We start from the raw sequence: 22054 nt of genomic DNA on the forward strand, positions 1-22054 counted from the left end.
TTTAAAAGAGATATATAAAAGAAGATAATAACTATTAATTCGTTTAAGCTCTTTTTAAAGATCTTTTAATATATTTATAAATAGTAGTAAATAGCTATTAAACTCGCTTGCGATCTTAATTATTAATAATAGCGAGTTTATTAAAAGACGATTTATAAATATTAATAAAAAGTTTAAAAGATAAGAAAAAGAGATATATATCTTAGATATTTAATAATCTTTAGATAAGAGATATTAAAAGAAAATATATTTATATTAATAAAATTAATAAAATTAATAAAAGAATAAAAGAATAATAAATATATAAATAGATAAAAGAATTAATTATTCGATCTCGAATATAGTTTATATAATTATATTTAAATACTACTTTTCTTTACGAATAATAGATTAAACTTTAAAAAATTTATATCGTTAAAAAGCGTAAAGCGAGCTTTATAATTCAACGAATTATTAAATAACTATATCTATTATAAGCTAAGTATTTTAAAGTATAAAATTTTTATATATAAATTTTTAATAAGAAGATATAAGAGAATTAGCGAGCTAATTTATTCGATTTAATTAAAAAGCGTAGCGAATTTAAATTTATAATTAATTATAGATATAAATTTAAAGTTTTTTAAATTAGTTTTATCTTATTTTATTATATATATTAATAGTAATAAAAGCGAGATAATAAGTAAGAAAAGAGTTAAATTTATAGATAATAGATAGTTATAATAGATAAATAGTATATAAATAAAAAATATTATTTAAGTTTTTTTTATATATATTTATATAAAGCGACTATAGTTATAAGTGTAGATCTATAAATTAAATTTGTAAAAAGTAATTTATTTTTATATCTAATTTCGAGATTAAATTCGACTCTCGAAGAGTAAAAATACTTCAATTTAAGATATATTTAGAATTATAAGATTAAATTTTATAAATTTTAAATTGATAGAAAGTATAAATTAAGTTCTATAATTAATAAAAGTAATAGTAAAATTATAATATAAAAAAGAGAAGTTATATTAATAATAAGTATCTAGAGAATTAATTAACTTTAAATTAATTTAAATTTAATTAATAAGAATTCAATTTTAATTTTAATTATAGTTTTTTTATATTATTAATTATTTTATTTTTATTTTTATAATTTATAGAATTTTTATTATTTCTATAATTTTTATAATTTTACGATTTTACAATTTTTTAGCGAGAAAGATTAATTATTAAATTCGAATAAAGGACGAAGTATAATAGTTTCGAGTTTTATTAGAATTATTATTACTCGACTATTTAAGCTTATATTAAAGAATATTCTTAATAGAGTAAATAAGTTTTTAATAAGCGATATTTAAATTCATTATCTTTAAATATCTATAAGATTAAATTTTATAATTATTTTTTTACTTAAAAGCGTAGATTACGTTCTATAATTTAAAAAAAATTCTAAAATTTTAATAGAAAATAAAAAATTTATTTTTAAAATTAAATAATATATATTTATTTTTTAATTAGAGCTATCGAGCGAACTTTAATAAGTAATATTTAAAAGCGTAGATTACGTTTTATAATTTAAAAAAAGAATTATAAAATTTTAATAGAAAATAAAAAAGTTATTCTATTTATAAATAACGTATATTTTTTTTAATAAGAGATCTTAAGAGAGCTAGCGAACTAACTTAGATAGTCTAGCTAAAAGATATAATAAATCTAATTTTATAATTAGCTATATATATAAATTTAAGATTTTTTAACTTAGCTCTATCTTTTTTAATTATTCTATTATATATATTAATAATTATTATTAATATTCTTATTCTTCTTAATTAAAATAATATATATATAGATTAATTTAGTAAAGTTTTTAATCTTAAAAATCTCGAAGAAGATTTATTTAAAGTATTTAATATTTATACTTTAAAATCTTTTAATAATAGTAAAAAAGAGCTTTTTATCTTTTAAGTAATAAAATAAAATCTCTTTTCTTTTCTCTTAATCTAATTTAGAGTTAAATAAATTCGAATTTAATATATCTAAATAATAATGATAATAATTATAATTATAGCGATAATAATAATAATATAATTTATAAACTCGACTCTCGTAATAATAGCGATAATTTTACTTCTCTTAAATCTTAAATAGTTAAACTATTAATATCTAAAGCTTTACTTTAATAATAAATAAGAGTATTTCTTCGATTTTATTCGAGTTAATAATATTTAATAACGTTTTATATATAACGATTTTCTTATAAAGAGAAAATAATTTAATCTTAATAGTCTTCTTAATTTTAAAATCTTATTAATTATTTTAGATTTTTCTTTAATAACTTTAAAGGCGAGAGTAACTTATTTAATTATTCTTTTAAATTTAATAGTAATAGTAGAAGCTATTATAAAGTATATAAGAGTATAAAATATATTTATAATAATTAAATAGTATATTTATAATAGTTAAATAAAGATTAATATATATAGATTTAACTACGAAAAGAGTAATAATAATATAATTTTAAAAGAGAATAATTTAAATAAAGAGTTTATTATTAATATAGTAATTATATAAATAATACTCGCTATAGTTATCTATCTCTCTAATATCGTATATCGTATAATAATAAAATAATTAATTAATTAATTATTAACGCTATAGTCTTATAATATTATTATAGCTTAATTAAGAGCTAGTAAGAGAGAGATATAGTATACTTATAATAGAGTTATCGAGAATACTATATTAAAAGAGCCTTAATAGACGATATTCCTTCTATTTTTTACTTCTTATTCTTATTTCTCTCGTCGTAAGAAGTTCTCGCTATATCTTCTATTCACTAATTAGATTCTCTAGTAAGATTATTTATCTCAGATTCGATTCTTAATCTCTATATCGTATAATTATAATTAGCTCGTTAGAAACTCGAATAAAAATAGAATTAATAAAAATAATATACTTTAAGATCGTAACGAACTTATCTATATATAGAACGAGGTTAATAAGATTTATATTCGTCGTTAATTAACTATACGCTACGTAACGAAGCGAGATAAGGCGAGGTTTTAAGTACCCAACATCACCTCGCTTCGAGTCGAGGTTTTAACGGGGTGAGGTGGGGTTGAGATAGAGTTCTCCTATCGGAATAACGAGGGCACTCCGCTATCTCGCTAAGTCTATTAATTAGATTAGCTCGAGATTATTACTCTTATAATATTTTCATAGCGTTTCCATAATATCCCTCTAACACCTTATAAATATAATCTCATATATGTTCTAAGTATCTTTCTAAGTATCTATATCTTATACTCTAATTTAGACTATAATATTATATTCTATACTTTATTTTACTCTATTTCTATTATATAATATTAAAATTTAGAGAGATCGCTTAGAGATACTTAGGGTTTACCGAGTTAACGAGATATATTCCAAAATCTCAGCTTGAGATCAAGACGGAGTCGAGGTTTCGAGTTTCCTCGAAACCCCGACCCGAAACCCTACCCCGACCCCGACCCCTCTCGAAACTTCGTCGAGATTCCCCGCCCCGTTACGTAGCGTAATTAACTATCTCTATTATATAATAACTTATATTTTAAACTTCTATACTATTAATTTATTAATTATTTCTATTTACTTTATTTTTCTAATTATTATTTATATCTCTTTAAGCTTTATAATTAATTTTAATCTTATTATAATAGAGAATATTAATATTATCTAAGATAGAAGTAATATTATATTACTTCTTTCTATATTAAAATAATAATACTATAATAATTACTAGTCGAAAAGATATAATATATTCTATAAGATATTTTATATTAAGTAATATTATATTATACTCGAGTATAATATAAATAAGATTAAATATTATATTATTTTTCTAATATAAGTTCGATATCTTAATAATATATATTATAATATAATATATCTATAATATTATATTATAATATAATATATATATAAGATATCTCGATTAAGATTTCTATATTTAGAAGTATAAGTAGTTATTCTAGTTATTATTCTAGTAAATAAAGCTATTATTACTATATCTATTATTATTATAACTATTTATTATAATTACTTCTATTATAGCTATCTCTATTATAGCTACTTCTACTATAACTACTATTATTATAACTATTATTATTATAACTATTATTATTATAATCGCTATTATTATTATAATCGCTATTATTATTATAATCGATATTACTATTATAATTATTATAATTATTATTATTATTATTATAGCTATTACTATTATAACTATTACTATTATAGTTATTATATAATAATAAACTATTTAAATAATAAATAATAATAGTTATAATAGTAATAGTTATAGTAATAATAGCTATTAAAATATTAAATATATAATATATAAAACGAACGAATTAATTCTTTAAATCTCTTCGAGATTAGATTTTAAATATAATATAAAATTAGATAATTAAAAAATATAATAACTAGAATACGCGAAGATTATATTTTAATAGTAGATATAATAATAATAGATATAATAGTAATAGATATAATAGTAATAGATATAATAGTAATAGATATAATAATATTAAATATAATAGTAGTAATTATAGTAGTAATAGCTATTATATTAAATTTATTAAATAAATATATCTAAATATAGAAATTTTAGTCGAGATATCTTATATATATATTATTTTATAATATAATATTATAGATATATTATATCGTAGTATATATCGCTAAGATCTTATATTATACTAGATATGAAATTATATAAATCTTAATATTTTATATCTTATTAGAGTATAATATAATAGATTAATATATTATATTATACTATATCTTTTTAACTAGTAATAATAATCTCTCTTCTTTTTTATTTTAAAGCGATAAATCTAAAGTATATTAAATAAATCTATTATAGAATATTTAATATTAAATTTTTTTAATAAGCTATTTAATAGCTTTATTAACTATCTCGCTAATAATAATAAAAAAATTAAGAGATTTAAGAAATTTCTTTAATATTTCGAGATCTATAGCTAGATTATATATTTCTTTACTTATAAAATAATTACTCTATTTCTTTAAAAAGTCTTATTAAATTATTATTACTATATATCTAATCTATTTACTATTTATATCTTTTAATTAATATATTATTCTTATAAGATCTTTATTTATAATAAAATTTAGCTTTATTAAAATAATATTTATACTTAGCGAATATTTAATAATTATTTAAAAAATCGAATTCTAAGATAGCGACCTCTACTAATTTAATCGAGAGTTTATTTATTATATAATTTATATCTAAATTAAGCTTTATCGTAAGTCTATTATAATATTACTTCTATATCTTCTTATTAAAATCTTTAAAATTCTTAATTATTCTATTATAATTAATTTAATTATAATAACATTTATAATACTTAAGATTATTATTATTTATATATATATAATATATATAACTAATTATATTCTTTTATTAACTATATTAATAAAATCTTTATTAATATTATCTTATTAAAAATAAGATCTTCTTTTATTTTTTAATTATAATTAATATTAAAAGATCTTAAGTCGATAGTTACGTTATTTTTATATATATTTATCTCGCTAAATAAGTCTCTATTAAAGAGATATAGCTTATTAAAAAAATACGACTAAAAGAAATAGCTTAAGAATTACTTCGATTAGATATTTATTTATATTTTACTTATAATTATCGTCTATAATATTAAAATAGACTATTAAGATTCTAATTAATTATTATTAAATAAACTCTATTCTAATATTACTATAATATTTAAATTATTATTTAAAAATCTTTAAAAGTAGAAGAATAATTAATATATATAAAAGAATAAGATAGAGTTAAATTTAAAAATCTTAAATTTATATATATAGTTAATTATAAATTTAAAGTTATTACGCTTTTTAATTAAATCGACTAATTTATTATAAATAAATAAATTAATATTTATAACTATTAAAAAAATAGATATACGTTATTAATATATAAAATGACTTTTTTATTTTCTATTAAAATTTTAGAATTTTTTTTAAAATTATAAAATGAAATATAAGCTTTTAGATAATAAAAGAATTTTTAAATTTAGTCTTATAATTATTAAAGTATAAGAAATTTAAATATCGCTTATTAAAGTTCGCTCGATAATTAAATAATTCTAATTAGATATATATTATTTAATTTTAAAATAACTTTTTTATTTTTTATTAAAATTGATTTTTTTTTAAATTATAGAATAAAATATAAGCTTTTAAATAAAAAAAGAATTTCTAAATCTAGTCTTATAATTATTAAAAGATAAGACACTTAAATATTACTTATTAAAGATCGCTTATTAAATTTACTCGATAGCTCTAATTAAAAAAAAATTATATATTTAATTTATAGATCTTTACTTATAAGTATCTAATAAAATTAGATATAAAACTTTTAGAATACTTTATTTTATTTTTATTAAATTTTATCTCGAAATATAATAATAATTAAAGAAAGATTTATAATCTTTTTTTCTTATAACTATACTTTATTAATTATATTATTTATAAAATTTATAAAGTATTTAAATATACTATATTAGATAATATTATTAATATTTTACTCGCTTAAAATAAGAGTATAATTATAATTAAATAAGATCTTATTAATATATTAAATTATATTTTTATACTTAAATTAAATTTTCAATTATTTAATTTCTTTTAAAATAGCTTCTATTATATCGATAGATTCTTATTATTTAATTTATATATCGCGCTTTTTATTTTTAATTTATTCGCTAAAGCCTTTTATTAAATACTTATTATTATTTTATTTTAAAATATTATATTTTACTATTTAAATAATTTCTTCGCTATTTTTTCGCTTACTAGCGATATAATTCAATTTAATAAAAATTTTAATTTTATTTATAATAATTATAATTTAAAAATAGATTATATTAATAATAAGAAAAATATTTAAATTAAATTTTTAAAAATTTAATTTAATAGCGAGAAGATAAAGATTAAGCTTTTTTTTAATAAGTTAAAATAAATAAAAAAGTTAATAAAAGCTCTTTTAAATAGATAAAGTATCTTTTTGTCACGGAAAGCGTGCCTTATCGCTAACCGTTGCGCCAAAAGCGCCAAAAGAGCGTGGACCCCTGCCTGAACAGCAAGAATCCCCTAAAGCACACTAAATCCGTAACAATTGCACACTTCGAAAAATGGCGCATGTCCCCATGCGCTGGCCTACACGCATGTCGTATTTAGGAACCCCCCAGGTGTGACCCCGTAAGCTACTTGCGGCCTGGTGCGAGGGAAGGCACGAGGAAAGGCACGAGGATTATGAGTCCCCACCAAATCCTCACCGAACCCGAGTGCCAAGTAACCTATTCAAACTGTCCGGGTCACACCCGGAATCGAACCGGTGCTGCTACCATTTGTCACGGAAAGCGTGCCTTATCGCTAACCGTTGCGCCAAAAGCGCCAAAAGAGCGTGGACCCCTGCCTGAACAGCAAGAATCCCCTAAAGCACACTAAATCCGTAACACTTTTATAATAAGCTTAAAATAGCGATAAATCTATTCTTCTTCTTTATTAAAGTAATAATTTCTAATAAAATCTTTCTAAAAAGACTTTACTTTATATTATTTAAAAAATAAATATATTATTATATTATTATTATAATTATAATAGATTTACGCTAATAATTATTTTTTTATTTAAATAAAATAAAATAAAATATAATTACTTTACTATATAATTATATATTATTATTATTCTATATAAATAATTATAAATAATAAATATAAAATAAAAGAGTATATTTTTAAAAATATCGCTATTTATTTTAAATTAGACGATATATTATATATATATTTTACTACTTATTATTATAAAAAGATTATTTAATTTAAAAAGATATTTATTATTTTAATAATTATTTATAAATAACTACTTCGCTTATATTAATTATATTTTATATTTTATTATAATAATAATATTATTATTAAAAATATTAATAAAATTTCTATATATAAATTAACTATAATATTATTTAAATAAATAATTATATTATTTATTTAATTTAATATTATTTATAATATAATTTAAATTTCTATTAAATAAAATATTTTAATCGATTTACTCTCTTATTTTAAATTTAATAAAATTACTAATTTATATTTATAATTTAATATTCTTAATTTATATGAAAATTATTAAATCGCGATTTATTTAAATTATAATATTATAAGATATCTCTATTAAGATCTAATTAATAAGATAAAAAATTATTATTAAATAATAAAGATCTTCTATATCGAGTTTTATATCTTATTAAAAACTATTATATTTTTTATTATAATTTAAATACTTATTAATTAATTATTATATTTAGATTAAGTCTATTAAAATATATCTTATAAGTATTTAATTAATATATATATAAGAATAAGATAAAGTTAAATTAGAAAAATTTATATTTATATATATTATTTAATTATAAACTTAAGTTTATTATACTCTTTAATTAAATCGACTAAATTAGCTCGCTAGCTCTCTTAGACTCTCTTATTAAAAAAATTAATATATATTATTAATATATAGAATTTTATTTTTTATTAAAACTTTAAAAATTAAATTAAATTATAGAATAAAATATAAGCTTTTAAATAAAATAAAAATTCTAAATTTAATCTTATAATTATTAAAGTATAAGAAATTTAAAATTTACTTATTAAAGTTTACTAAATAATCGAATAATCTTAATTAAATATATATTATTTAATTTTAAAATAATCTTATTATTTTCTATTAAAATTATAATTTTTTTTTTAAATTATAAAATAAAATATAAGTTTTTAGATAAAAAAAGAATTTCTAAATATAGTCTTATAATTATTAAAGCGTAAGAAATTTAAATATCGCTTATTAAAGTTCGCTCGATAGTTAAATAGCTTTAATTAGATATATATTATTTAATTTTAAAATAATCTTTTTATTTTCTATTAAAATTTTAAGATTTATTTTTTAAATTATAAAATAAAGTATAGACTTTTAGATAAAAAAAGAATTTCTAAATTTAGTCTTATAAATATTTAAAGATAGAGAATTTTAATAAAATTCGAAACTATTTCGCTCCGTTCTCGGTTTAAATCTATAAATCTCCCTCGCTAAAAAATCGTAAAATTGTAAGAATCGTAAAATCGTAGAATCGTAAAAATCGTAAAAATCGTAAAACTAATAAAAATTTTATAAATTATAAAAATGAGAATAATAGTAATTAAAATGAAAAGACTATAATAGATATTAAAATTAACTTCTTATTAATTAAATTTAAATCAATTTAAAATTAATTAACTTTCTAGAAATCTATTATTAATATAGCTTTAATTTTTTCTATTAAAATTTTACTACTTTTTCATTCAATTATAGAGCTTAATCTACGCTTTCTAATAAATTAAATTTTTTAAAATTCGATCTTATATTTCTAAGTAAATCTTAAATTAAAATATTTTTACTTTTCGAAATTCGAGAATCGAATTTAATCTCGAAATTAGACTTAAAAATAAATTACTTTCTATAAATTTAACTTATAGATCTAAACTTATTAATCTATATAAATATAGAAATCGATGCTTTTAAGATGTTTTTCTATTTATTATTATAGCGAATAATTATTAATATCTATAGACTACGTAGCGAGGTCGATATTAAAGAATATTATCTAATTACGCGAGATTTACTACTCTATATTCTTATTTAATTCGATAAAACTTTCTTAAAGAAAATTATCTTATATACTTTCTTTTATCTTATATTTACTATATTTCTTTATATAGATAAATTTATATAATTCTAGATTAAATTTAAGAATAGCGATTTCGAATAATAGTATATTATTAAATGTTTTATTACGCTTTATAGCGACTATATAAAGCTATTACTATTATTCTTAAAAATAAATCATTTAGAAGAGAGATTACGCTATCTATTACCGCTATAAATAATAATACTTATCTTATTTATTCGCTATAAAATTTATTTACTCGTTTTTCTATTAATAAGTTATCGCTATTATTTAATTTAAATAAGATCTTTATAAGATAATATATTATTATTATACTACGTAGTACTCTATATATATTTAACTATTTAAATTATTATTTAGAATACTTCTTTTAAAAAGAGATCGCTATCTTCGCGAGAAATATTAATCTAAATATTAAAAGTCTAACTAATATAAGATATTACTTATATATCGAAATTTATTTAATTTATATTCTTATTATATTATATTATTTTTAATATTTTTATTTAATTTAAAGCTAACTAATTTCTATTAGATAGAAATTATTTATTTTAAAAGTTTTTTTAAAGTTAAGTTATATAGTAAATCGCTATTTATATATTATTAAGTTTTAAAACTTAGCTAATTATTATTTAAAATTTATTTATATATATAATTTTTATAAAATATTAAATAAGATAATATTAATTATTATAGTTTAATTAAGAGCTAATAAGAGAGAGATATAATTAATATATATAATAGAATAAGATAGAATTAAGCTATAAAATCTTAAATTTATATATATAATTAATTATAAGTTTAAGTTCGCTACGCTTTTTAATTAGATCGACTATATTATCGCGAATAAATAAATTAGCGTTCGTAATTATTAAAATCTCTTATCTTACTTTTAATCCTTTAATAACTTTACTATTTTTTATTAAAATTTTTAGATTTTTTTTAATTTATAACTCGCAACTTACGCTTTTTAATAATAAAAAATTATAAAATTTAATCTTATAATTATTAAAGAATAAGAATCTTAAATATCGTCTATTAAAGTTCGCTTATTAAAGTTTACTCGATAGTTCTAATTAAAAAATAGATATATATTATTTAATTTTAGAATAACTTTTTTTATTTCTATTAAATTTTTAAGATTTTTTTTTAAACTTATAAAATATAATATAGACTTTTAGATAAAAAAAGAATTATTAAATTTAGTCTTATAAATATTCAAAGATAAAGAATTTAAATATCGCTTATTAAAGTTTTATTACGAATTTAGTATACTTTAAAAGATTCTTATTATTTAGATAGAGATTTATACTCTTTTAACGTAACGATTTACGATAAGATACGCTTTTTCGTAATAAATAATAGTAATATCGATTTAATTTCGAGTATAACTCGAATAGTCTAAATAGATTACTTAACTATACTCGAATTTAATAAAAACTTATAACTTTTATATCTTTTTAAAGCTATACGCATTAGACTATAAGTAGTTTACGAGTTATATTTAAAGAGATTCTAAATATAATATACGTATAGATTAGCGTATAGAAATATACGTTATTTTTCGAAGTATATAATTATTACGAATTTAGTATACTTTAGAGAATTTCTACTATTTAGATAGAGGTCTACGCTTTTTTAACGTAACGATTTACGATAAGATATACTTTTTCGTAATAAGTTTACTCGATAGCTCTAATTTATTTCCTATTAAAAAATTTTAATTTTTTTTTAAAATTATAGAATATAATATAGGCTTTTAAATAAAAAATAAATTATTAAATTTAATTTTATAAATATTTAAAGATAAAGAATTTAAATATCGCTTATTAAAGTTCGCTCGATAGTCTTAATTAAAAAATAGATATATATTATTTAATTTTAGAATAACTTTTTTATTTTCTATTAAAATTTTAGAATTTTTCTTTGAAATTATAGAATATTTTTTACGCTTTTAAATAAAAAAATAATTATAAAATTTAGTTTTATAAATATTTTAAAATAAAGAATTTAAATATCGCTTATTAAAAGCTTATCTACTTTATTAAAAATATTCTTTAATATAAACTTAAATAGTCGAGTAGTAATAATTTCAATAAATTTCGAAACTATTTCGCTTCGTTCTCGATTCGAATTCATAAATCTCCCTTATTAAAAAATCGTAAAATCGTAAAAATCGTAAAATTAATAAAAATTCTATAAATTATAAAAGAAAAAATAAAAGAAAATAATAAGAATAAACTTTAATAGATATTAAAATTAACTTCTTATTATTTAAATTTAAATTAATTTAAATTGAATTAACTCTTTATAAACTTACGAGTAAAGGCCTATGAATTAAATTCATAATTTTTTTTTTGATTAGAGCTATCGAGTAAGTAGATAAGCGATCTTTAAATTCCTTATACTTTAATAACTATAGAACTAAATTTAGCAGTTCTTTTTTTTTCTAAAAGCTCGAATTTCGTTCTACAATTTCAAAAAAAATCTTAAAATTTTAATAGAAAATAAAAAGGTTATTCTAAAATCAAATAATGTATACCTGATTAAGACTGTCCGACTGTCGAGCGAACTTTAGTGAGCGATATTTGAATTCCTTGCGCTTTAATAATTATAAGACTAAATTTCGAAATTCTTAAAATTTCGGAAAGCATAAATAGCGTTTCAAAATTTGAAAAAAAAATCTCAAAATTTTAATAGAAAATAAAAAAGTTATTCTATGTGTTAATAATATATACCTATTTTTTTAATAAGGAAGGCGCGGAAGGGCGAGATTTTGATAATTGCGGACGCTAATTTATTTATTCGCGATAATTTAGTCGGTCTAATCAAAGAGCGTAGCGAACTTAAATTAATAATTGACTGTATATATAAATTTAAGGTTTTTAAGCTTAGCTCTATCTTATTCTTTTATATATACTAATTATTATTATAACTTCTCTTTTTTCTATTAAAGTCTTTTAATTTTTTTTTAAATTATAGAATATAACTTTCGCTTTTAAATAATTTAAAAATTATAAAATTCGATCTTATAGTTTTAAGTAAATCCTAAATTAAAATATTTTCACTCTTCGAGAGTCGAATTCAATCTCGAGATTAGATTTAAAAATTAATTACTTTTTATAAATTTAATTTATAAACTTAAACTTATATACTTATAATAGAACTATCGAGATTATTATATTAGAAAAGTCTTAAATAGACGATATTTCTTTTATTTTTTACTTTTTATTCTTATTTCTCTTATTATAAAAAGAGGTTTTAAACTTTTTCTATTTATTCACATCTTATTTTTTTAATATTTCTTTATATTTAGATTTTAAATCTTCTATTTTATATAAAGAAAGTTTTTCTAAAGCTAAGCTATATAGTAGACTATTATCTATATATTACTAAGTCTCAAGATCTAGCTAATTATCGTTTAGAATTTATTTATGCGTATAGTTTTTATGGGACGGTAAGCGAGACAGCACTAGGACCCACTAACCCACAGTCCCACTGTTGCGATCAAGGTTCAAAGAGTCTATATCCAGATGTCTCCATCCTACTTATTGGAATATACTTGCTACCTTATTGTTGCTACTCTCTGCGAATTGATCTCTCTTCAGGAGCCACCTAGGAACTCTTGCTCGGGCAGTAGGACCTTAACAGGGATGTGGCTTTGAACCTAGCGACTCATTCCAAAACGCCTCAACGCGACATGCTATTTGCTAGGACGATTTTTCTAGAGAGGTTTAGCAGTTTTTTCAAAAGAAATGATTCAAAACGGGAACAGCCCTACCCTTCTACCGCTAACCCGATTGGGTAATATCACGGACTTCGGCGAAACCTTTGCCGAAGAGTCACAAATCTCTTTGAATTTCACTTATTCTTCTTCTTTCACCACATATATACATTATGAACTCCTCCAATGATGGGGCCATGGCCCTATGGGTATCTCTGAGGTATCTCATGACAATTGCCCACAAAAAACAGAGAAACGCTATGTCCTCACGGCAAGAAGTATACATGTATGTGTGTTTTTCGAAAAACCAGAAAGGAATGGAGATGCCGGGCCAATTAGTAGTGTGAATCCCACAATTTCTCCTGCCGCAGTGAAAGCTTTCGAATAATGAAATGGCTGTCGAGATATCGTCGCAGTAGATCCTCCTCTTGTGTCGTTATTGCAGTGATGTATCATATCAACGTAGTGGGGATGACAGGCCAAGTTGCAGTGGTGTTCTCCGCTTGCTGAGTGGCGATCTGACGTGGGATCGTAGAGAGCATATGACGTGGGATCTTGGAGAGCAGGCCTGTGTTCTTGGTGCTGGGGGCCTTGCTGTCGCTTGGTTTCTCCACAGTATTCTCCGCATTTGCCTGCTGCAGTGGTTCCTCCTCTTACTGAGTATCGAGCTGGTGTGAGATCGTGGAGAGTAGGTCTGTTATGTCACTGCTGCTGCTGACTGTCTCCGCAATGTTCTCCGCATTTGCCTGCTGCAGTGGTTCCTCCTCTTACTGAGTATCGGGCTGGTGTGAGATCGTGGAGAGCAGGTCTGTTGTGTCACTGCTGCTGCTGACTGTCTCCGCAGTTCTCTCCGTAGTGCATTATTCCTCCTCTTGCAGAATATCAGATTGAGTGACTGGCTGAGTAGCTGGCTGAGTGGATTGGTGTGAGATCGTGGAGAGCAGGTCTGTTGTGTTACTGCTGCTGCTGACTATCTCCGCAGTTCTCTCCGTAGTGCATTATTCCTCCTCTTGCAGAATATCAGATTGAGTGACTGGCTGAGTAGCTGACTGAGTGGATTAATGTGAGATCGTGGAGAGTAGGTCTGTTGTGTCACCGCTGCTGCTGACTGCCTCCGCAATATTCTTTTAATTTTGTATGTCTAAATAAGCAGTTACGCTAACGCCGTATAGGGCAACTTTGCAATTGAATCACTGTTTCATAATATAAAACAGTGATTCAATTTGTGGGTGATCGACGAGGCTAATAACTACTCTATATGGTTAGCCTATTGGATTATTACCCTTTTCGTTTTGAATCATTCTTTTGAATCACATTGCTAAACCTCCCTATTTTTCTGGCAACTAACTAAACGCTTTCCGATTATTTGGTGTACTCAGGGTAACACCTCTCGTACCTGAGATAGACGGAGGGTTAGCTAGTTCCAGCATAGACATGAGGAAGCAGATGTCAGTCGACCGTAGGAACCGCACGCTTACCCCAACAAAGTCTCTGCGATCCAGGCCGCTGCGATGTGCATCCAAACGAGTAGCCAGATCGGCATCCAATCACAAATCTCCGGGGACAGGAGGGAGGAGGCGTTGTGAAAGAACAGAACGAGCTGGAAAAGCGATGGCTGCAGGCCGTTTCTCTCACAATCGGCGAGGTAGCCCACAGCGTTGCGCAGGAAGTTCACGTCAATGATGTGGTCCCTGTCCTTGCAGGGATCTGCCCAGGCGGAGAAGACGAGATTCTCGGAAGCTGATTTGTGGCTCCAGAAGCGATGGCTGCAAGTCCGAGGCGGCTTTCGGTCAGTCACAGTGGCTCTTTAAGTAGATATGTGGGACATCCTTTTCAGGGTCAAACTTACCGCGTGCCAGCAGGTATGAACAGGACTGCATCGTCGTTGGTGAGTACTTGTTCCAACCCGTCCGTGATTATACCCAATGTACCCTGCTCGACCTTGAAGTATTCGTCTTGTCGAAGATGTATATGTCTACCATATCAGCCAATCAGATATCGTTTCTTGAATATTCTGATATGATCCTTGTCGCTTACAATGGAGGTCCAGATAGTCCGGCCTTAACAACAGGGTTTTCTATATGATGCGTCTCTCTGATGGCCCAAAGACCTCCAGGCTTTGAGACTGTCTCATATAGCGCTGCATTACCAGAGGTAACAAAGGACTCCTGGGAGGTATTCGCGGTGCGGCGCCGCGGTCGAGGCGACGGCCAGAGTTGCCACGCCCACACCATTTTAAAATCGATTGACAATGAGGAGGTGGCAACGGAACAGACGTCAAGGCTCCAAGCTATATAGCGGGGATCTGCTTGAAATTTATGTGTATTCGTGCTTATAATTGCTTCGCCGATTATAAATGGTGTGTCACAGCAGCATTGTATCGATTAGACTTACATCGTCAGCTCGGAGCTTCCCAGTGGCACCAGGGGGTGCGATAAGTGAGTAAGGTAACTAGGCCGGATTTGGACATAGCTTCTCCAGCATTGAATGGCTACATTCCCATGCTACTTGATTACCATGTCGCCGACTTAATGCCCTTACCACCATTATTTACTAGCCAAGCACATCGCTCAGGCATCTCATCTACTCTAGCCTAGATTTCCTTCAGAAAAATACACTCCCACTCCTCAGTCCAAATCCGGCCTAGTTACCTTACTCACTTATCGCACCCCCTGGTGGTGGTGATGGAACAGACATCCTTCTAGCGTAGCATCAAGCACAGATTTCTTCAAGCCGGTGTACAAAGGCGGTGGATGTACCCTCCGACGATCCCGAGAATTTCCGTTCCCAGCGGGTAAATCTACTACTGATAAGACACGCTAGGACTACGGCTTCGTTTTCATGCAGGTGAGATCAAAAAGGTACCGAGAGGCAACTCACCATCCCACTTCTCCGCAGCCTTCATGGGGGGGAAATGGTTTTCGCGGCAAGCCATGTAATCCTTTCGCCTGCTGTTCTCGAGAGAGAGAGAGGATATCACCATGAGAAATAAAGGTTATGACAGTTCCAGCTTCTAAAATTCAATACTGCAACGAGCCCCCCATCCCATCCCGATCCCCAGGTCTATATAAATCGCACACATTACCCAATTTCCATACCATTTCTCTTGAATCGCGATCTCTGGCAGTCGCACGCCATCATAACCCGGACAGAACCACTCCCGCGACGCCATGGACGCCGTTAAAGGCTACCGCAAGCCAAATCATGGCCTCTTTCACTTCATACCAGATGCTTGGGTTCCATACGCCGAGCTCATGCGTCTCGACCGTCTGTCGGGGTTCTGGGCCTTCTACTGGCACTATTTGATAGGACTTGGATTTGCCATCAATCTTCGCCCATTCTCCAATGATATCGATCTAAAATCTCTTGTCGTCCTCGCAGCGTATCTGGGTCTATGGGCCACCGTCTTCCGCGGTATTACCTGTACGTGGAATGACAACCTTGATCAGGACTTTGACCGCCAGGTCGCTCGCTGCCGAGTGAGACCCATTCCGCGCGGTGCCGTCACAACATCGCAGGCGCATTTCTTCACAGCCGCACTGATTGCTATCGGAGCCTGCATCCTATACCCTTACGGCTATTCGATATTGTTTCACGCCGCCATAGATAGCGTGTTCTTGTTTATCTATCCCTTGCTGAAGCGCTTTACAGACTTCCCTCAAGTCGAGCTGGGATTTGGCCTATCTTATGCCATCTTTCTGGTGACTGGGATGCTCGCCAAGGATCCGTTAGCCCCTCTACTGGACTCGTCGTTGGAATTCTCAGGGCGCGTGTCCAAGATCGTTCAGTCACCCGAGGCCCAGGCAGCTGCATTTCTATACACCGCTGGGATTCTCTGGTCTGTCGTTTTTGACACTCTTTACGCTCATCAGGACTACCTCGACGACCTGAAAGCTGGCGTCAAAGGACTCGCCGTTCGACTCGGAAGGAAGGGAACAAAACCAGCCCTCTACGTAGCAACTCTGGCGCAAGTATACTGTTTAGTATTGGCAGGCCGTTTAGCAGGGTTTGGTGGACCATACTATGCCATAACATGTGGCGGCGATGCTTTGCTGTTGTCATGGATGATTTGGGCTACCGACCTGGAAGATGGCGCTAGTTGCGCTTGGGCATTTGGTCGTGGAAGTGCTTATGTCGGCGCCTCGATCTCAGCTGGGCTCTTTGCTGAGTTCTGGTCCAAGAAGTATGGATTCTGACTGACTAGCTCAGGCACCTAGTCGCATGTGGATCTAAAATGAGAACTAGAGCGGACAGATAAAACATCTCAATATCTGCTTCCACAGCTTGACCGGGGGGGGAAGGGTGGGGGGGTTTGATAGATTTAAAATGAGCACCAATTAATTTTAGATGGGAGCAAATACGTTCATCAAGATGTTTCTACCTTCTAGCAATGAACCACCATCGCGAGTCATACTATGCACGCGTGCAAGCATGTATGATCAGTGAGCAGTGGCAAGTACGATCCGAGTCGTTACACCCGGCAGCTACTCAGTAGTAGACTTCGGGGAGTTTCGGGCTGAGATACATAGTCATGTAAAGCCCCGTCTTCGGCGTGTGGGTGATGGACATCCAAGTATGGGTTCCTACACCCATATTTTCTGTAATTCCGTGCTTGGGACTTTGAAACGACATGTTAGCTTTTGGGCAAACTTGATGAAAAAACAATAAGGTGGGGAAAGGAAGAAAAGGGTGAGACGTACAATGCTTTGTTCAAGTCGGATTTATACCTGGCGGCGAGATCAGGATGACCATGGCTCTCGAACCAAGAAGCCATCACCTCGCTGAGCTGCCCATCCGACTTATCGAGCTGCCACATTGGAATGTGGAGCTTGACATCGAGGTCGGGCTCCGAGCCGTGCGTGGAGCGCATCTCATAGACGAAAACGCACTTCATCTTGTCGACGTAGACCTTGTCGTTGGCGGTTAGGTCCGAGCCGCTGAGGCCGAACAGGTGATACCATAACTCGCGGATGCCCTCGAAACTGGCGGTGATGTGGGCGTCCTTCAGGCGGCCGCCCAGGTTGAACATTTCGTTGAGCTTGGTGAGCGAGTCAGCCTCGGAGAGGATGTAGACCTTGAGGCGCATCCCTGGTGTGTCGGCCACGCAGTCGTTGGAGAGAAGCCAGGCCAGCGGCGCGTCCTCCTGCCCTTCGAACGTCGACAGGTACGACATGATGGCATCCAGCGATCCATCGTACGACAACCCGTCCGGCCCGTTGCATGCCCGGACCGCGTCGGAGATTTAGCGTATTCAAAAACATCTGGAATGCTTGGCACCGGAGATCTTTCACACCACACACCCAAATTCGTACTGTAGCATAGAAATCTCTCCGCAAAATTATTTAATAACACTGCTATCGTTAATATAGGTGCCAAATAAAAAGATAAAGCTATACTGAAGTCTTGGTATGTTCCTCAGTGTTAGCAACTCAGCTAAGAAAGCCTGGTCTCGGGGTGTCTGCGCTTGACAGTCAGACACCCCTATTTGGACCTAAATACTTGGCCGCAGGGCCTTCGTAGGGCCCCCGTAGGGCCCCCGTAGGGCCCCCGTAGGGGCTGCTACTAACACTCAGCCCCTTATTTATCTGTTTCTGAGCTTCTTAAGTAGAGGCTATTTTAGTAGTTATGGGGGGGTAGTTCTTACTACGACGGCGACTGAGGGGCGGCGACGGCGGCGGTTCGGTGGCTACTGCGTTATTGGTGCGTTTGGGAGGTATAGCTGAGGTTATATAGCTTCAAAATTGGTTAAATGCGACTATTTGCGATGTGGCTACTTGATTTGAATGATTTTGCGGAGAGATTTCTATGCTACAGTACGAATTTGGGTGTGTGGTGTGAAAGATCTCCGGTGCCAAGCATTCCAGATGTTTTTGAATACGCTAAATGATGGTCTTGGCCGGGATCCCGCTCTGAAGCGCGCGCCAGTGCGGCAGGAAGTAGGATTTGACCATGAGGTCGCCGGAGTGCTCCAGGTCGAAGGCGACGACGGCGCGGCACCGTGGGAAGTTCGGTGGGTGCTTTGCTATGGCATCGTCCACGCCATCGCTGGGTACGTTGGTTGCCTCGAGGAACTGATTGAATCGTGTTAAATCCAGACCCGGCACGTCTTTCGAGATTGTGTTCATAAACTCTTTTGTCCCCAGCTGGTTAATGGGATCGGTGGCTGTCCCTGCCTGCTTCGTAGTTGGTTCAAAGGTAAAGCGGAGGATTTTTTTGCGACTCTTCTCTTTCCAGTTGATACTAAACTCGAAGGGCGACAGATCATGAGTAAGCCATGAACCGTAATAGGGTTTGCCGTTGATAAGACGTGGCCCCAGAGCCGGGGGAACCCATTTATAAAACCAACGGAGATAGTGGCGTTGCGCTTCATCGCTGTATTGATTTGCCTGGAGGAGCGTGGCCAGAGTTCCGGACATGGGTTCCCACCAGAAGGCTCGGTCCTCACTATCAGAACGGATCTCTTAATTGACCTCATCCAGGATAGGTAGAGCCTCGACCACGTGGCCCACACCGTTCGAAGTGATTAAAGAAGCCATAGTGAAAGCTCTATCACATCAGCATCTAACATTATTTATAGTCTAAGCCCTTGAAAAAAAGAACAGATGAGTTCCGGAAAGGACAACAAAGAGTAATTGATTATGTTTAACGTCTTCGGGGATCGTCCATTAATGAGGCAAATGGCGCCTAGTCTGCATCGCAGGGATATATAGATCTCCATATAATTTACATTAGTTCCGGCTAACGATTTGTAAGGTAGGATTATCTCCAGGTTGGGTATATACTTGGCAATTTGAGCATGTAAGTCCGTCCACTTTAGTAGTATATCGGTTGCTCGTATTTCACATACAAAAGAAATGCTAACTAAGTAAATACACAAAGCTTGTGATATCACAGGGCCTAATAGCAACTATCGCTAAGCCTCCTTTAAATAACGTTTTGAAGGAATATGCAAGTAAGAGGCGGATAGGAGTTTTGGGAAACAATTGTTGATACTCGGTGTGCTTGCATTATTAAGCTAGTAGGATCAACCAAGTTACAATGCATTAGCTATAACCTGGTTTTTCCGAGCTCAAGATAGCGGTCAGAGGCGAGCTGGGCTGACATCTTAGCCCGGGGAGGTCCAAGCCTCAGTCCAATTCAGGGTCTCGCAAGTTTCTTCGGGATACATGCCGGGGCCTACTATACCCCGATTGTATTTGCCAGAGCTACTTATCTACCAACATAGAACGCTGTTGTCGATATTAATATCAACGAGCAGCTCTAGTCATGAATACCGGAGTTCAATCCTCTACGCGGCCTCTGGAACACAGACATCAGCGCCGACCCTGCTCGGCATCCCAGAAGTTATGACAGCCCTTGACATACATAGTCTGGGTGGGGGCGACATCCGGACTCCTCATACAGTGGAAGTTCTTCCCCGTGTCGTCCGTCACGCTACTGGACGCAACGCAGAAGGGAAATCGGTGTTCCTGTCCACAGACGATGATGATCACCACCACCGCGAGCTGGTCTACAAATCATCCATCGCCACTATTAACTACTCGACATATCAGCATCCTGCTGAGCTCAATGGCGACGTGGACATCGAATATGCTCACGAGAACGAGGTCAGGACATCTCAACTCCTGATGCACAGCACAGACAATAGAACTAAAGCAAAGCACAGCCCGACATCTCCGTGGAGAACGGATCCGCTTGCCGCATGGTTGATTTCGCTCCAGGTGGCGCATCACCAATGCAGCGCGCCAACAGTCTTGACTGCACCGTCGTGATCGAGGGCGTTTTCAGAATGATTCTCGACTCTGGCGAGGAGCGTGCCATGCAGCGCGGCGACATTGCCGTCCAACAGTCGACCACTCACAGATGGGTCAACGTGACCGGAAACGGGCTCCTGCCTGCTCGCATTTTGGTCGTCCCACTCGAAATCAACGATCCGCACGCAGGTGGTGAGAAGGTGCAGAGGAAGCTAGGTCTACCCAGAAGGGATGCTGTATGGTTGCCCAGCCATAAAACCGAGGACGGACCAGATCGTGGTAGATTTGCTAAGTTTCATGAAAATGATTACTGGGAAAGTGAGTTTTAATGGACCGGCATGTTGAAGATTTTTCACTTCAAGGGAATCTTCACCATCTCAAGACAGGTCTTTAGAATGTGCATTCGGTATATATAAATAAATTTGATAGTGAATCAGATGTATTATCTGTTGAATAATCCCAATCTGCCACCTTGAAATTGTCTGAGTCGGCTTCTATGACACCACTCGCTGAGACGGACAAGCGTCAGCTGCAGGATGTGTACGCAGGCATCTCGACCGATGGGAGCCCTAGAGCTATAACAGGGGCCATGGAGACGCGGCATATTTGCTCAGGCCTTGATCAGACTAGTGGGACAGAATCTCGGCGGCATAGACGACCGTGATTGACCTCTTGTACGATTATGTATAGGTGCTAATCATCCGGATAGAGCGAAGATCAGGTGCCGGCATTCTTCAATGTAGCCCCTATCACTCCATGACCACCCCGTTG

At 30.2% G+C, this 22054-nt stretch overlaps 5 protein-coding genes across 5 annotated transcripts; 2 read left to right on the top strand and 3 right to left on the bottom strand.

Moving 5' to 3' along the window:
* Positions 1-14891: 14891 nt before the first annotated feature.
* Positions 14892-15763, bottom strand: HO133_007330 (uncharacterized protein; the record flags this gene model as incomplete). The annotated part of the gene is made up of 4 exons (XM_037298221.1): positions 14892-14925; positions 15008-15295; positions 15379-15504; positions 15567-15763. 4 exons carry the CDS (start codon positions 15761-15763, stop codon positions 14892-14894), a joined length of 645 nt encoding a protein of 214 aa, XP_037156856.1.
* Positions 15764-16699: 936 nt separating this feature from the next.
* On the top strand, positions 16700-17725 carry HO133_007331 (uncharacterized protein; the record flags this gene model as incomplete). The annotated part of the gene is made up of 1 exon (XM_037298222.1): positions 16700-17725. The coding sequence occupies one exon, from the start codon at positions 16700-16702 to the stop codon at positions 17723-17725; it is 1026 nt and encodes a 341-aa protein (XP_037156857.1).
* Positions 17726-18017: 292 nt separating this feature from the next.
* Positions 18018-18702, bottom strand: HO133_007332 (uncharacterized protein; the record flags this gene model as incomplete). Its single annotated transcript, XM_037298223.1, has 2 exons — positions 18018-18147; positions 18230-18702. The coding sequence occupies 2 exons, from the start codon at positions 18700-18702 to the stop codon at positions 18018-18020; spliced, it is 603 nt and encodes a 200-aa protein (XP_037156858.1).
* Positions 18703-19408: 706 nt separating this feature from the next.
* Positions 19409-20065, bottom strand: HO133_007333 (uncharacterized protein; the record flags this gene model as incomplete). Its single annotated transcript, XM_037298224.1, is given in 2 exon segments — positions 19409-19987; positions 20000-20065. 2 exon segments carry the CDS (start codon positions 20063-20065, stop codon positions 19409-19411), a joined length of 645 nt encoding a protein of 214 aa, XP_037156859.1.
* An 810-nt stretch (positions 20066-20875) lies between these two features.
* HO133_007334 (uncharacterized protein) lies at positions 20876-21612 on the top strand (the record flags this gene model as incomplete). The annotated part of the gene is made up of 2 exons (XM_037298225.1): positions 20876-21136; positions 21196-21612. The coding sequence occupies 2 exons, from the start codon at positions 20876-20878 to the stop codon at positions 21610-21612; spliced, it is 678 nt and encodes a 225-aa protein (XP_037156860.1).
* Between the last annotated feature and the right edge of the window lie 442 nt (positions 21613-22054).

Source organism: Letharia lupina, assembly GCF_014066315.1.
Source record: "Letharia lupina isolate WasteWater1 chromosome Unknown contig_3, whole genome shotgun sequence".
Lineage (NCBI taxonomy): Eukaryota > Fungi > Ascomycota > Lecanoromycetes > Lecanorales > Parmeliaceae > Letharia > Letharia lupina.